The sequence below is a fragment of the Bufo gargarizans genome, chromosome 3 (assembly GCF_014858855.1).
Source record: "Bufo gargarizans isolate SCDJY-AF-19 chromosome 3, ASM1485885v1, whole genome shotgun sequence".
NCBI classification, from domain to species: Eukaryota; Metazoa; Chordata; class Amphibia; order Anura; family Bufonidae; genus Bufo; species Bufo gargarizans.
In genome coordinates, this window is record NC_058082.1 from 64,777,812 (window position 1) to 64,791,698 (window position 13,887).

The 13,887-nt window shown below is 43.1% G+C and overlaps 1 protein-coding gene across 1 annotated transcript in view; it reads right to left on the minus strand.

The window, feature by feature from the left end:
• Window positions 1-2,419: 2,419 nt before the first annotated feature.
• LOC122931373 (chymotrypsin-like elastase family member 1) overlaps window positions 2,420-13,887 on the minus strand; it is a 56,396-nt gene continuing 44,928 nt past the window's right edge. The window contains exons 4-8 of the mRNA XM_044285444.1: window positions 13,592-13,717; window positions 12,583-12,719; window positions 6,819-6,964; window positions 4,976-5,125; window positions 2,420-2,428 (exon numbers count right to left, since the gene is read on the minus strand). Coding sequence (XP_044141379.1) covers window positions 2,420-2,428; window positions 4,976-5,125; window positions 6,819-6,964; window positions 12,583-12,719; window positions 13,592-13,717 — 568 coding nt within the window. The remainder of the gene's footprint in view (window positions 2,429-4,975; window positions 5,126-6,818; window positions 6,965-12,582; window positions 12,720-13,591; window positions 13,718-13,887) is intronic.

Here is a 13,887-nt window from a genome sequence, read left to right on the forward strand (position 1 = left end):
GGTAGAGGAGGAAGTGGAGTAGGAGGCAACAGGAGGCAACAAGAAACGTCCAGCAATCCTCGGTGGCGGTAGGACATGTACCAAACCGCTTTCCTCCTCAGGCCCAGCCGCCGCTGCATTTACCCAGTGTGCAGTTAGGGAGATATAACGTCTCTGCCCGTGCTTACTAGTCCACATATAGGTGGTTATGTGGACCTTGCCATAGATGGCGTTGCACAGTGCACACCTGATTTTGTCTGCCACTTGGTTGTGCAGGGCCAGCACCATAAGGTTTTTAAAAGTCTCCATCTCCACCAGACGGAATGACAGCATTTCAAAAGCCAGGAATTTGGCATTCAGGACCAGGGATCGCTGGTGGGTAAGGAGGTACTTCCTCTTTCTCTCCAGTGTTTGGGGGATGGACAGCGGAACGCTTCCTGGGGACAGGGTGGAGATGCTCAGTGACACTGCTGGTGGTGGTGGTGATGATGCGGTCACACCCTCTGTTTGCGGGGAGCCATGTGGCCCTGTTGCTCGAGATTCAAGAGGGGGAGAAAGAGGCCGAGACTGCAGCAGAAGAGGGAGCAGAAGGAGCCTGAGATCTTTCGTGGTTTTTAAAGTGTGTACTCCACTGCAGTATGTGCTTTGCATTTAGATGCCTGGTCATGCAGGTGGTGCTCAGGCTTAGAACATTTATGCCTCACTTCAGGCTCTGACTGCACAGCATGCAAACCACTCGCGTCTAGTCGTCAGCACATTGCCTGAAGAACTGCCATGCCAGGGAACTCTTTGGAGCTGGCTTTGGTGTGCTCAGTCCCTGGGTGCGGTGGGTAGTAGCAGGTGTACTGGCTAGGGGATGGCCGCTCTGCTTTTGCACTATGCTCCCTCTTTTGCTGTGCGGCTGTGCTCTTTGACCACCACCTCTTCCTCCGAACTGCACACGTCACTTGCATGACCTTGATTCCATGTGGGGTCTAGGACCTCATTATCCTCCACATCACCCCCTAACCACTCCTCCCCCCTACCATCTTTACTGGTCTGCACACTGCAGAAAGCTGCAGCAGTCCCATGTCCACATTCTCAAACATAAGTGGTTGGGTATCAGTGCACTCAATCTCTTCCACTTCTGGGGCAGGGCTAGGTGGATGGCGCATGGAAACCCCGGCAGCAGAGTCCCCAAAAAGCATAAGTGACTGCTGCATGACTTGGGGCTCAGACTGCTTGGCTGATTTGCAAGGGGTGAGGTGGAAGACAGATGCCCATGGGCTGCAGGTGCCTACTCTGTGCTTTCAACAGGAGACCGGGTGGGAGACAATGTGAAGGAACTGGAGACACTGTCAACCATCCAATCTACTATCGCCTCTACTAGTTCTGGCCTCACCATTTGTGTACCGGTATTCGGGCTTACAAAATGACGCAGAATGTCCTGTCATCTACGTGTACCTGAGAAAGGTGTTTGATTTGGGCTTATAGCTGGCACAGATTGACTACGTCCTCTCCCTGCAGCAGGAGCTCCAACAACACCAGCAGCACCACAACCATGGCCATGTCCGTTATTTGATGCTCTCCTCATTCTTTGAGGTCACCCACCGAACTAACAGACAGATTAACTATTGTGTTTCTCTTTCTTGGATATAGTGCAGTTGCATCTGTTACCAAAAATAGGTATATCTCAACCACAGAACTAACAGATAAATTAACTATTGTATTTCCTTGTCATGGATGCAGTGCAGGTGTATCTGACACCAAAAATGGGTATATGTCACCCACCAAACTAACAGAAAGATTAACTATTGTATTTCCCTGTCTCGGATGCAATGCAGGTGTATCTCACACCAAAAATGGGTATATGTTACCCACTAAACTAACAGACAGATTAACTATAGTATTTCCCTGTCTCAAATGCAATGCAGGCTTATTTCACAGCAATAATGGGTATGTTACCCACCGAACTAACAGACAGATTAACTAGTTGCAAACACTCCACTGGGGTGAGATAAAGCATTTACAGAAAGCAGCTGCTTGGTCTCTCTCTCACTGTAGCTGCTCCTTCCCATTCCTCCCCCCTCCATGCACACACTTCTATAACCTACTTATGGGTAGGAACTGTAACCTTATCTCTAAGTAAGCTAATAACCTAGCAAGGGGATAAGATGAGGAATCTGTTAAGTAGAGAAAAGGGAATTTTTCTGTAAAAACACAGTATATTGACAAAGTTTCTTATCTACAACTGTACTATTAGTTTATAGAATGAAAATGGAAATGATGGCTAAGCATTATATAATTATAGGAATATCCAATGTACATTCCCACGTGTCACAATGGAAAAAAGTAGTAAAACAATTGGTTTTAGGTTAGTTCTTTATTAGCAAGTTGTTCTCATTTAAACAGTTGTGTGTTGTAGCTGTTATTCCAACTAGGCAAATAGGTGTAATCCCGATTAGATGTTCTACAAAAGAAAACATACATGGAAATTTAAGCTTTTATTTGAACATATGAGAAGTCTAAATTTAGTCGTGTCATTAGGACTAATGATGGTTGCCAATTTACAAAGGTAGTCTCTTTAGTGGCGTGCCTAGGGTGATTGGTCTTTTCTCTGCCCCCCAATACTTAAAAAAAATTGTACCCCCTCACAGTAGTATTGCCCTCATTGTACAACCTTCACAGTAGTTTTGTACATATGTGTGGCCTCTCTCAGTAGTTATGTCCACATTTTGCTGTCTCACAGTAGGTATGCCCACATTGTGCCCCCCTTCCTAGTAGTTATGCCATCTCTGTGTCCCTTTCACAGTTTAATGCCCTCTTTGTGCCCCCTGCACAGTAATAATCCCCATTGCGCCCCCTTCACAGTAATAATGCCCATTGTGCCCATTAATAGTAGTAATGCCCTCTGTGCCCCTTCACAGTAATAATGCCCTTTGTGCCCCCTTAATAGTAGTAATGCCCTCTGTGCCCCTCCATAGTAGAAATCCAAATTGTGCCCCCCTCACAGTAATAATGTCCTCTGTGCCCCCTTCACTGTAGTAATGCCCTCTGGCTCTGTGCCACCTCCATAGTAGAAATGCCCATCGTGCCCCCTTCACATTAGTATTGTCTTCTGTACCCCCTCCAAAGTAGTAATGCCCTCTGTGCCCCCTCCATAGTAGTGATGCCTTCTGTGCCCCCTCCATAGTATTAAAGTCCTCTGTGCCCCCTCCATAGCAATAAAGACCTCTGTGCCTCCTCCAAAGTAATAAAGCCCTCGGTGCCTGTTCCTGAAGCTCACATACCTCTCTTCCCTGCAGGCTCCGCCCACACCGGCAGTGCGATCTGGTGGAGCAGGCTGACTGGTGGAGCAGGAGAAGTCTTTCTGCTTCACCATTCAGACCACTGCCGGCCTTAAGGAAGGGAGGAGCACGGAGAGCTGAGTGGTCAGCGAGAGGACTGCAGCTCCCTGCACTCGAGCAATGAGCGCCCCCCCCTCCCTCTTAGCACGCCACTGAGTCTGTTACCTCCGAAATGGGTTTCAAGGTTAGCTAAGCATAACTCAAACATTTCTCAGAATTAGAGGACCGGTTTTTCACAAGAAAGCTATGGCCATGTTTTGGGGTATCTAACCTACATGGTGGTATCTTACTTGGAGGTCAATTTTGGAGGTGACAGACTCTATTTTAAAATAGATAAATTATACAGGTTGGCAGTACATCACATAAATCCAAAAACAAGTAGAGCCTGCCCATCATATTATGGTATCATTTTTTTGTAAGTCTAATATAAGCAATCGCCAAATGACCAATTTAAAAAAAGCCAACACAGTTGCTTACCAACTGGGACTGAATGTCTTTATTTCATTTCATACATATTGTGTGTAAGGGCCCTTTTTCAGATGGACATGGACAAATATACAAAACGTATGAAAAACAATATATACCCTCCTTAGCTGGAAACAACCTACAATGTGTGGGGGAGGAATTAATCATAACACAAGTGCAGAAGTAAATTACCTCCTAAAATTGCAATTATATACATAGAAATGGGATCATAATCAATAAGCAACAAGAAGCTAAATGAATTAACCCCTTCCCGGCAGCTTTGGTACATGTATGTCAGAAATCGGGTCTTTAAAGAGGGCACTAATGTCTATGATTGACAGTAATGCCGATCTCAGACATTTAATCCCTCAAATGTCATGGTCAGATGTGACCACGGCATCTGAGGCGGCTTTCCCTGGGAACTCTGCACTTCAGAGGCCCAAATTGCTTCTCTGCACGGAGCTAGGGGAAACTGTTCATTCTTTCTAAGAGTTCCAGGCTAATGGAGTGTTAGTTTCTATTGAGCCCTGCAGGTGGCAGTGCTCCATAGGAATATAATGATTCTCCCATACACTATTATATTAAATTACATTAGTGTATGGGAGCAGTGAGCAAAAGATTGCATATTATATTCCCCTAGTGTAAAAAAAAAGAGTAAAGCAAGTTTGAAAAAATAAAAATAAACAATAAAAATAAACATTAGCATCACATCATAGCTACGGGATGGTAGAAAGTGAAAAATGAAAATGCAAAATGGAAAATCACATGGAGCTGAAAGGGTTAACTATTAATTATCAGCACAATTCTGAGTATATAATTGTAATTTTAGGAGACGATGTTTATCTGCACTTGTGTTGTGATTAACTTCTCCCCCACAGGTCGCACTTTGTTCCCACCCATAAGTAGGTGTAAGTATTATTTTGTATGTCCATATGCATGTTATGTCCATGTCCACCTGTCTTAATGATGTATGGCTATCCTGGGCATCAACAAAGTGGTAATTCTGCTCAACTGAATGATTGATTGAAACAGTTTAATGTACATATTGCCTAAATGGATGTATTATTGAAGACTTGCACCCAGTTTTAGTGCACCTCTTCTGTACAGCTCAGCAATTCAGTGTAAGTCCTATTGACACCATAGTATATAGTTGGCACGTAGGCAGGTTTGGGGTATAATCCAATATATTCATATACATTACTTACGCTGTTGATCCAGGAGATGTAATCAGAGACTTTGGTAAAGACGGATGGTTTCCGGTAGTAGTTGCATCCAAGAGCAGATCCAAAGCTGACAATACCATGGACTTGATACACACCATTGATAGCACAGTTGAGGGGTCCACCAGAATCACCCTAAGGTGCAATCATGAAGAAACACACACTTCAGTAGATAGCAATACATTTTTTTCATGTGTATCATAGAATCATGTTCTTAAATCACAAAATTTAGTATGGCCCACCCAGACCCACCCAGTTTCCCAGTACGGATGCATCATTCACAAGCACCCCATAACGCAAAGTGCAACACACCAGATTTATGAAAATTTTTATTTATTGAGCAGAAGAAATTTTAATAAAACACTTTATACTATTTCTATGTTGGAGAAAGTAGGGCAGGTGTTTCAAAAATATAGTGCTCGTATAATATTTATCAGTATATTCCTTAATTTATTTACACCAGAAAGCTGGCATAAATATATTGACATTGTAAATCCCCACCATAGAGCCGTAAACCACTGCTTCTTTTTTACATAATATATTACAAATCTGGCTACTTGTAGACATCACTGGGGGGAGTTCAGAGCATAGGAATTTATATAGTTACTGTAGTAATCTCTTTGCACTGAGTTCCCCCTAGTGGCAGCTGCACGAAAACAGTGCTTTCATGGTGGGAAGGAGGTTCAGCATTGGACCCTATAGCAGTTATATGGTCTGCCTATTGAAGGTACGCCATTGTATATGCAATGATCTTATGGTTGATTGCTAAAGGGTTAATACTATATTCATGGTAGAGTTTTGATCCTGATATTAATCTATGTACTATGTAACCCCAAAAGGCTGGATAGTGGGCTGGTCCAATTTCCCTCTGGTTAGTGCAGTCTGCAACTAAGCAAGCCAGTAGGAAGACCTGTTCAATGTGTGCTGCTGCCAAGTAGGCCACAGGTTCTACTCCAGAAAAACACCATTCCTGTGAGTGAAAACTGAGGAAAAAGCAGCTGGGAACTACTGTAACTCTGAAAGAAAGAAGCATTTAATTATTGCAGATGGTTGAAGACCATGAGGTCCGTGCTCGGACTCAGTAAAGGTAATGCACGCATATGGCTTTAGACTTTACTGCCTAGGTTTGGGTTTATTGCTTCTGACGCCCACCACACTACTGAGTTGAACTGTACATCCAATCTAATATTACACTTTGTGACTTGGCACTGCAGAGGAATATTGAGGAATTGCAAGCTTTTGGTTATTTGAGAAAATTGCTGGTATCTATAGAGGTAGAATCATATACACAGCCTTTTGTGAAAAGCCTACTCTGTGAAAAACTTTGGACTGTGCCTACTGCATATATTTTCACTGTGAACTCCATAATCTATTTAGTAAAGGAAATACTTTATTTTGCTATAATCAAGGCAGCAGTCATTGGTCTCTATACTTGATCATCATCATTGACCTTCTGTTCTCCTGCCTTTCATTCCGCTGCATATATATTAACATAAAGGGCACCCCAGCTATCACCAGGGAGGAGACACCAAAAGTGAAGGGTATATCCTGCAGGGAAGAAGGGTTGCACCCCTCCATTTACTGCCCATGCGGCCTGGGAGAGCTCTGGAGCAGAGACTAGTCACCATGATGGCTACACATTCCCTCATTGCTTCCACCAAAGTTCCCATATACTCTATAGTATGCATAGTTTTGTAATATATCTTTTTCATGTAGCCCGCTTACTACCCAAGTGATTTATAATGATGGAAACATTTGCATTGAATAACCATTACTATTGTAGGCATGTCTACATTCAAGGAGAGCATTTTAAGAAGATGCAACTCACATAGCAGGAAGACTTTATTCCATCTCCACCAGCACAGATCATACTGGTCTTGACAGTGCTGCCCCACCAATAGCTGCCAGAGCAGGTTGAGTAGGAAACTACAGGCAGAGTGGCTTGCTGGAGAATCGCAGGAATAGGTCCACTGGCTGTGTAGAAATGATAGTATTTTATAATCATCACAATTGAATGCAACAGATAGCAAACTGGCATTGGAACAGGAGGCTTCATATATGTATATATATATATATATATATATATATATTATTTAAAAAAATATATATATTAGCATCAGTTCTTCTTGGTGCTCTTGCATCTCTAAGATATTTACATGTTTTTCATGCTGAAAGTTTCTTTAAAATAGGATCATTCCCCTTATATGAAACACATTGGGGCAGATATATCAATCTCACTACGCCTGTATCATGTCTTGATTTTTGCTAAAATTTTTGACGCACAATTTCCACAGCAAACATATGAAGTGTGTTTGCCACAGTTTTCTTTCATTTACCACAAATAGGGATTTTTATGGCACATTTGGTCTCATCTTCCCTTCACCACTGTATAAAACATCATCACAGATTTTGACATGTTTAACAGCCCAAATAATCAATTTTGAGGATCCTGCAAGGTACAGAGAGAGACACTACCTTTTTGTTCACACCCACCATACTGGACACTAAAAAGCGTTTTGAGTATGACTCTAAACGTCTCATTAACCTGGAGCTCCATATGTTCACTCTGTGTGAATATCATCAAAATCACAGAATCCCACGTGGGATGAGGTCACAGTTGAGACCGGATTTTTTTCCCAACAATGCTGATTTCTGTGCGAGATTCTCACAAATTTGTAATAAGTTTGCATTTGATATGATACTGCTCAATATTGAGTTTCTCCAGAAAGAGATTTTGTCTCTACAGGATGCTCTACAGATAACAACAACGGCATTGAAAAATTTATTGCCGGCTGCAGAATTTGATGCATATATTGCGTCTTGCGCACCACATTTTGAGAAACTAAGAGCTGATCTGCAAGATAAAAAACGCCAAAAATGGTCACGCGACATGGAGGACTATACACGTGGATTCATATACATATGGCAACGTGATCCTAAGAATCCTAGAGGAGGAGATAGGAGGCAGATTCATCCCTCTGACAAAAGACATACACGATCTCAATCTCAAAATAAGAGTCAGGAACGTGTAGAGGCCAACCAGCAAGCAACTTGTCCGAAATCTTTTTTAGGACTGGGTATGGATCCTATAGAACCAGGAGGGGCGGCAAACGCCACCGGAGATGGCGAGGACAGAAAAAAAACCTCAGACCTCAGCGCCAGAAAATAGTGAACAAAAAGAGGACACAGTGGTAAATATCTCCTCTATGGTTCTAGATGATGCACAACTATCAGTCTTGAACAAGGGCCTGTCTTTTTGCCCTGTGTCCAAGACTGATTGGTTTAACATTGAGTTGGACTTACACAGATTTTTACGTAGTATCAAACTCAAGATTTGGTTTGCAACACAAAACCAAACTGTGAGAGGTGAAGGTAATAGATCAACAGAATTGTCTTTGCATAATACAGGTCTATATGTCAAAAGTAATTTTAACCCTGTGATTGATCATCCAGCTGTTGATGCCTTTTTTCTAGCCATACGCAGGGACCTAAATGAATTGAAAAGGGTTTCTGAACACCATAATCTTAGATTTGCTAATATCACCTCTGACGAGATGACTGCAATGTGCTCTCTGGCCTCCGACCACAGCCTCACCATCAAGTCCACGGACAAAGGTGGTGGGGTTGTGGTAATGGACACCAGTGAGTACATTCGGGAGATTCATGGCCAACTTAACGATCCGCAGGTGTATAAACGGGTCGCACAGGATCCGAAATTTGGCTTACTAAGGGAGCTAAGAGATATTCTAAATCAAGCCCGTGAGGCGGAAATTATTGATGACAAGTTGTTCAGCTACTTGTATCGGGATAAGCCCTGTACACCTCTGTTATACACCCTGCCAAAAGTACACAAGGGGGTTTCGCCCCCGCCTGGCCGCCCAATTGTATCTGGGAGGGAATCCCTTTTTTACAATGTAGCGATTTTTCTTGATAAAATGTTGCGCCGTTTTGCCATCTCCACCAGATCATTCATCAGAGATACGGGTGATTTTTTGTCCAAAATAAATGATCTTGAGGTCCCTGCAGGCTCGGCTCTTGTGTCATTCGACGTGTGTAGTTTATACACGTCGATTGACCATGAGCTCGGCCTGCAGGCCGTTGAGGCGTGTCTTAGAAGTTCTGATTATTCCGAAATTTGTCAAGAATTTTTACTTTCATTATTAAGATTTGTTCTCACGAAAAATTATTTTCTTTTTCAGGACGATTTCTTTGTTCAGTTGCGTGGAACCGCGATGGGGTCCAACGTGGCGCCCACTTATGCAAACATCTACATGGCCCACCTCGAGGAGTCGTCGATCTATGGCAGCCACCACTTCAGACATGTTCTGGGGTGGTGGCGCTATATCGACGATATCTTCTTGGTGTGGACGGGCGACACGTTGGACCTCCTTGCGTTCCATGCTTTTCTCAACGAAATCGACCCCACTGTGAAATTCACTATGGTGCAGTCCATGGACAAACTACAGTTCCTGGACACAGAGGTCCGGATCATGGGACGAGGTTTGAGTACTGATTTATTTGTCAAGCCTACTGACAAGAACACTCTGTTACGATATGACAGCCACCATCCTCGTTCCATGATCCGATCTCTACCCTACAGCCAGTTCTTGCGAGTACATCGCATAGTCAAGGATAGACAAGTGAGACACACTAGATTCCAAGAAATGAGTCAGAAATTTGCCATACGTGGATATCCGAAAAAGCTGATCAGAAACACCATTGATAGATTGGGGAATCAGCTCACTGATACTATCGTTCAGAAAGAGGCCCAAAGTCCTCGCATTCCCTTCATCTCCCATTTCTCGACTGACAGCCCGCAAATTGCGGGTGTCATTCGGAGACATTGGAGATTGATAGGGAATAGTTTTCCCGAAATTGCGGAATTTAAATCACCCCCTCTTTTCTCCTATCGGAGAGGACGGAACGTGGGTGATAGATTGGTGAAGGCGGATGTGGGCAGTGCCAGGATCAATGTGAGGACAATGTGTGGTTCTACTCGTACTGGCTGCTACCCTTGCTATCATTGCATAAATTGCAAACTTATGATCAAAGGAGATACATTTTTAAATCCGGCCACTGGTGGGATGATGAAAATCACTCAATTCTTGACCTGTGACTCATCCTACGTGGTCTACCAACTGACCTGCCCGTGTGGGAAGTGGTATGTTGGTGAGACCACGTGGGATGTAAAGACACCATTGAATCAACATCGCTACTCCATCAGGAAAGAAAAGATGGATTTACCAGTGTCCAAACATTTTAAAGAGGCAGGGCACACACAGAGTGATTTGAGATTTCGTATTTTGGAACAGGTAGAATTGGGGAGGCGTGGTGGAGATAGACAGGCTATCCTTAAAAAACGCGAGTTATACTGGATATATACGCTAAAGACGTTAAAACCTAATGGGTTAAACGTGGACTTTAGGGTGGATTAGTGTAGTTTGGCCCTGGCACTGCCCATATCTTATGCCTTCTCTACTCTGCAGGATCCGTATTCTTTTCTGTAGGTCAAATGCACGTGTGTTTCTGCATTTGAATGATTATCTTGAATCAAGTATAATTTTTTATGAGAACTGCTAAAATTTTCTCTTTTTGTTTTTAGATTCATTTTGATCTCACTGCCTTGGCGGAGGCACTGCATGATGTGACGTTCATCCTGGTTCCAGTTGGCTCCCCAATATCTATTTACTTTATTCAACCAATATATGCCTGGTTCAGTGCTTTACTATTTGTGCGGAATTTGTTGTACATTGTTCTGGATGCCCCCGTATACCGTTCATATAGAAAAATTTGATCAGTTTGACCATGGTACCTGTATTAGTATGGTTGTTCTTCCCCTTTTTTCCTTGAATTGAATGCTTATATTCATTTATGGGTATCAATGTTGTTACTTTTTGAGAGAATAGTGGCGTTCCGTGGGGATCCCCCTGCGATGTAGGGTTGTTTTCCCATTGTTCACGCCGATATCTCATTATTATAAATTGTCAATCAATATGTGACATTCATATACAAACCATGTAAAACTATTTTTTATAGTTTAGATTTTGGATCTTTGGGGCACTGTGCCCGACTACCATACGTGCTTTGACATGTGGGTGGCCGTGCGGCATTGCCCTAGGACCCATTCATTTATAATATCGGGTTCCATGGACTAGCAGTCTTATTGAGATCACTTTGATCATGTGATATGTGTTGGGTGGCACCCATTACTGCTCTGACATGCGCACAATGCATTTGATCCAGTTTCGTCCATCTTAGTTGTGGGCGTTAGCCAGCCGCTCGAAAACGGAGGAATCGCGAGATTTGATATATTCGCGCATGCGCTAATTACGTGTATTTTCGCGCATGCGCTAATCACGAGATTTTCGCGCATGCGCTAATTACGTATAGTATTTTCGCGCATGCGCAAATCATGCATGGGGACGCCAATGGAGCATGTTCAACGCCAACCATGCAGCTGCCCACCTGACAGTGAGTTTTTAATTCACCTTATTAGGGTAATCACTGACACTTATTATGTTATATTCCATATAAATCACGATATGTGGAATTAATGTAGTTTTAGTCTGATGTATTATTTTTGCCAAATGAGGCCAATTTGTTATATGTATTTTTTATGATCACATGTATTGTTCGTTCACTGTATATTCACTGTATTATGTTCAATTGATGTTAATCTATTTTCGATTGATGCCCTTATTTAAAGTGTGTCTGTAACACATGTGCACTGTGCTTGATAAAGACAGCAACAAGCTGTTGAAACGTCGCCTGATTTTGGGTCCAATAAATCATCAACTTTTGAATTGATTTGGAGTGCTGCTGGCTATTTTTCACTTCTCCTATATATATATATATATATATATATATATTATTTAAAAAAATATATATATATTAGCATCAGTTCTTCTTGGTGCTCTTGCATCTCTAAGATATTTACATGTTTTTCATGCTGAAAGTTTCTTTAAAATAGGATCATTCCCCTTATATGAAACACATTGGGGCAGATATATCAATCTCACGCCTGTATGTCTTTATTTTTGCTAAAATTTTTGACGCACAATTTCCACAGCAAACATATGAAGTGTGTTTGCCACAGTTTTCTTTCATTTACCACAAATAGGGATTTTTATGGCACATTTGGTCTCATCTTCCCTTCACCACTGTATAAAACATCATCACAGATTTTGACATGTTTAACAGCCCAAATAATCAATTTTGCACAAACAAATATCTTAAAGTGGTTTTCCGAGTGTTATATACTGATGACTTTACATCATGATAGGTCATCAGTATGTGATCGATGGGAGTCCTTACAGCTTACCAAGCACAGCACCGTCCATTGGAAAGCAGCTGCGCTTCACTTGAATGGGACTGAGCTGTGCCTCGGCCGTGTGACTGATGAATGTGACGTTCCTGGCCTAGGAAGAGGCTGCAGTGCTCATCAGAGCACCATGGCCTCCTCAAACAGCTGATCGGTGGGAGTCGGGACCGTTACTAATAACCTATCCTGAGGATAGGTCATCAGTATAAAATACTCGGGCAAGCATTTTAATGTAAAAGTACATTAATGTTAAAGTACAATAAAAACTTACTGCGGACTCTCCCCCATCCAGTAACAATACAGTTGTAGTTGCTGGGCAGGGTGTATCCACTTGGTGGCAGCGTGGCCAATTTCACAGCACTGTTCAGGGTAGCACTGGAGGCCAGCCACAGGATAGCAATATCATATCTGTATGGAAGATGATAGCAATGTATTCATGGAGGGTTTTAATCATTTAAATATAATTAAAGGGTTTCTACCATCAGCTTTTGCCATATGTAGCTGACTGACACTAGCGATGTGCTGGTGTCAGCAGTACATAACAGTCTTCTTTGTTCACTTCTGTCTGCGGCCGTTCACCTAAAAAACGTACTTTTATCCATATGCTAATGAGCCTCTTGGTGCTATGTGGGCGTTGATTCAGCACCTAGATGCTCCGTCTACTGACCATTTTCGCCGCCCATGTTGTTCTTCTAGCCCGCCCCACTCCTCTTGATTGACGTCCGATTTGCCTGCACCTGTCTAAATCCCGCGCCTGCGCCGTGCGCTTCTGTATTTGGCGCAGGCGCAGTGAGGGAATGCCACGCTCCTGGTGCCGGCTTTCTCACTGCGCCTGCGCCGACTACGTTAGAATGAGGAAGCTGGCACCAGGAGCGCGGCATTCACTCACTGCGCCTGTGCTGAATACAGAAGCGCATGGCGCAGGCGCGGGATTTAGACAGGTGCAGGCAAATCGGACGTCAATCAAGAGGAGCGGGGTGGGCAAGAAGAACAACATGGGCGGCAAAAATGGTCAGTAGACGGAGCCTCTAGGTGCTGAATCGACGCCCACATAGCACCTAGAGGCTCATTAGCATATGGATTTTTTAGGTGAACGGCCGCAGACAGAAGTGAACAAAGAACACTGTTATGTACTGCTGACACCAGCACATCGCTAGTGTCAGTCAGCTACATATGGCAAAATCTGAAGGTAGAAACCCTTTAAGACATTTTGACCATATTACAGTACTAGAAGTAAAATAGCTTTTATTTTATTTTTTACATGTTAGTGAGTATCTTACCCAGCAGCAATATTGTTGGGGTTCCAAAAAGTGTGTTCCCTGAAGGAAGAGACGGCAATGAACTGTTCAGTGCCATCAACAGCACCAAAATTGTATTCTCCAAGTTCCACACGGTATGTATCCATTCTGTTGGGAATAAAACAATGGAAAGTTAGAGATTGTGGGTGTATAGTCAGTCATTTTCAAAGTTATAGGCGTCGCTACAGGGGGGCAAGGTCCCCCCTAGGTTATTCATTGCCCCCCCCCCCCGCTGATGCCCCTTTAAAATGCTGGCTGCCGCTGCCACTAGTACAGCA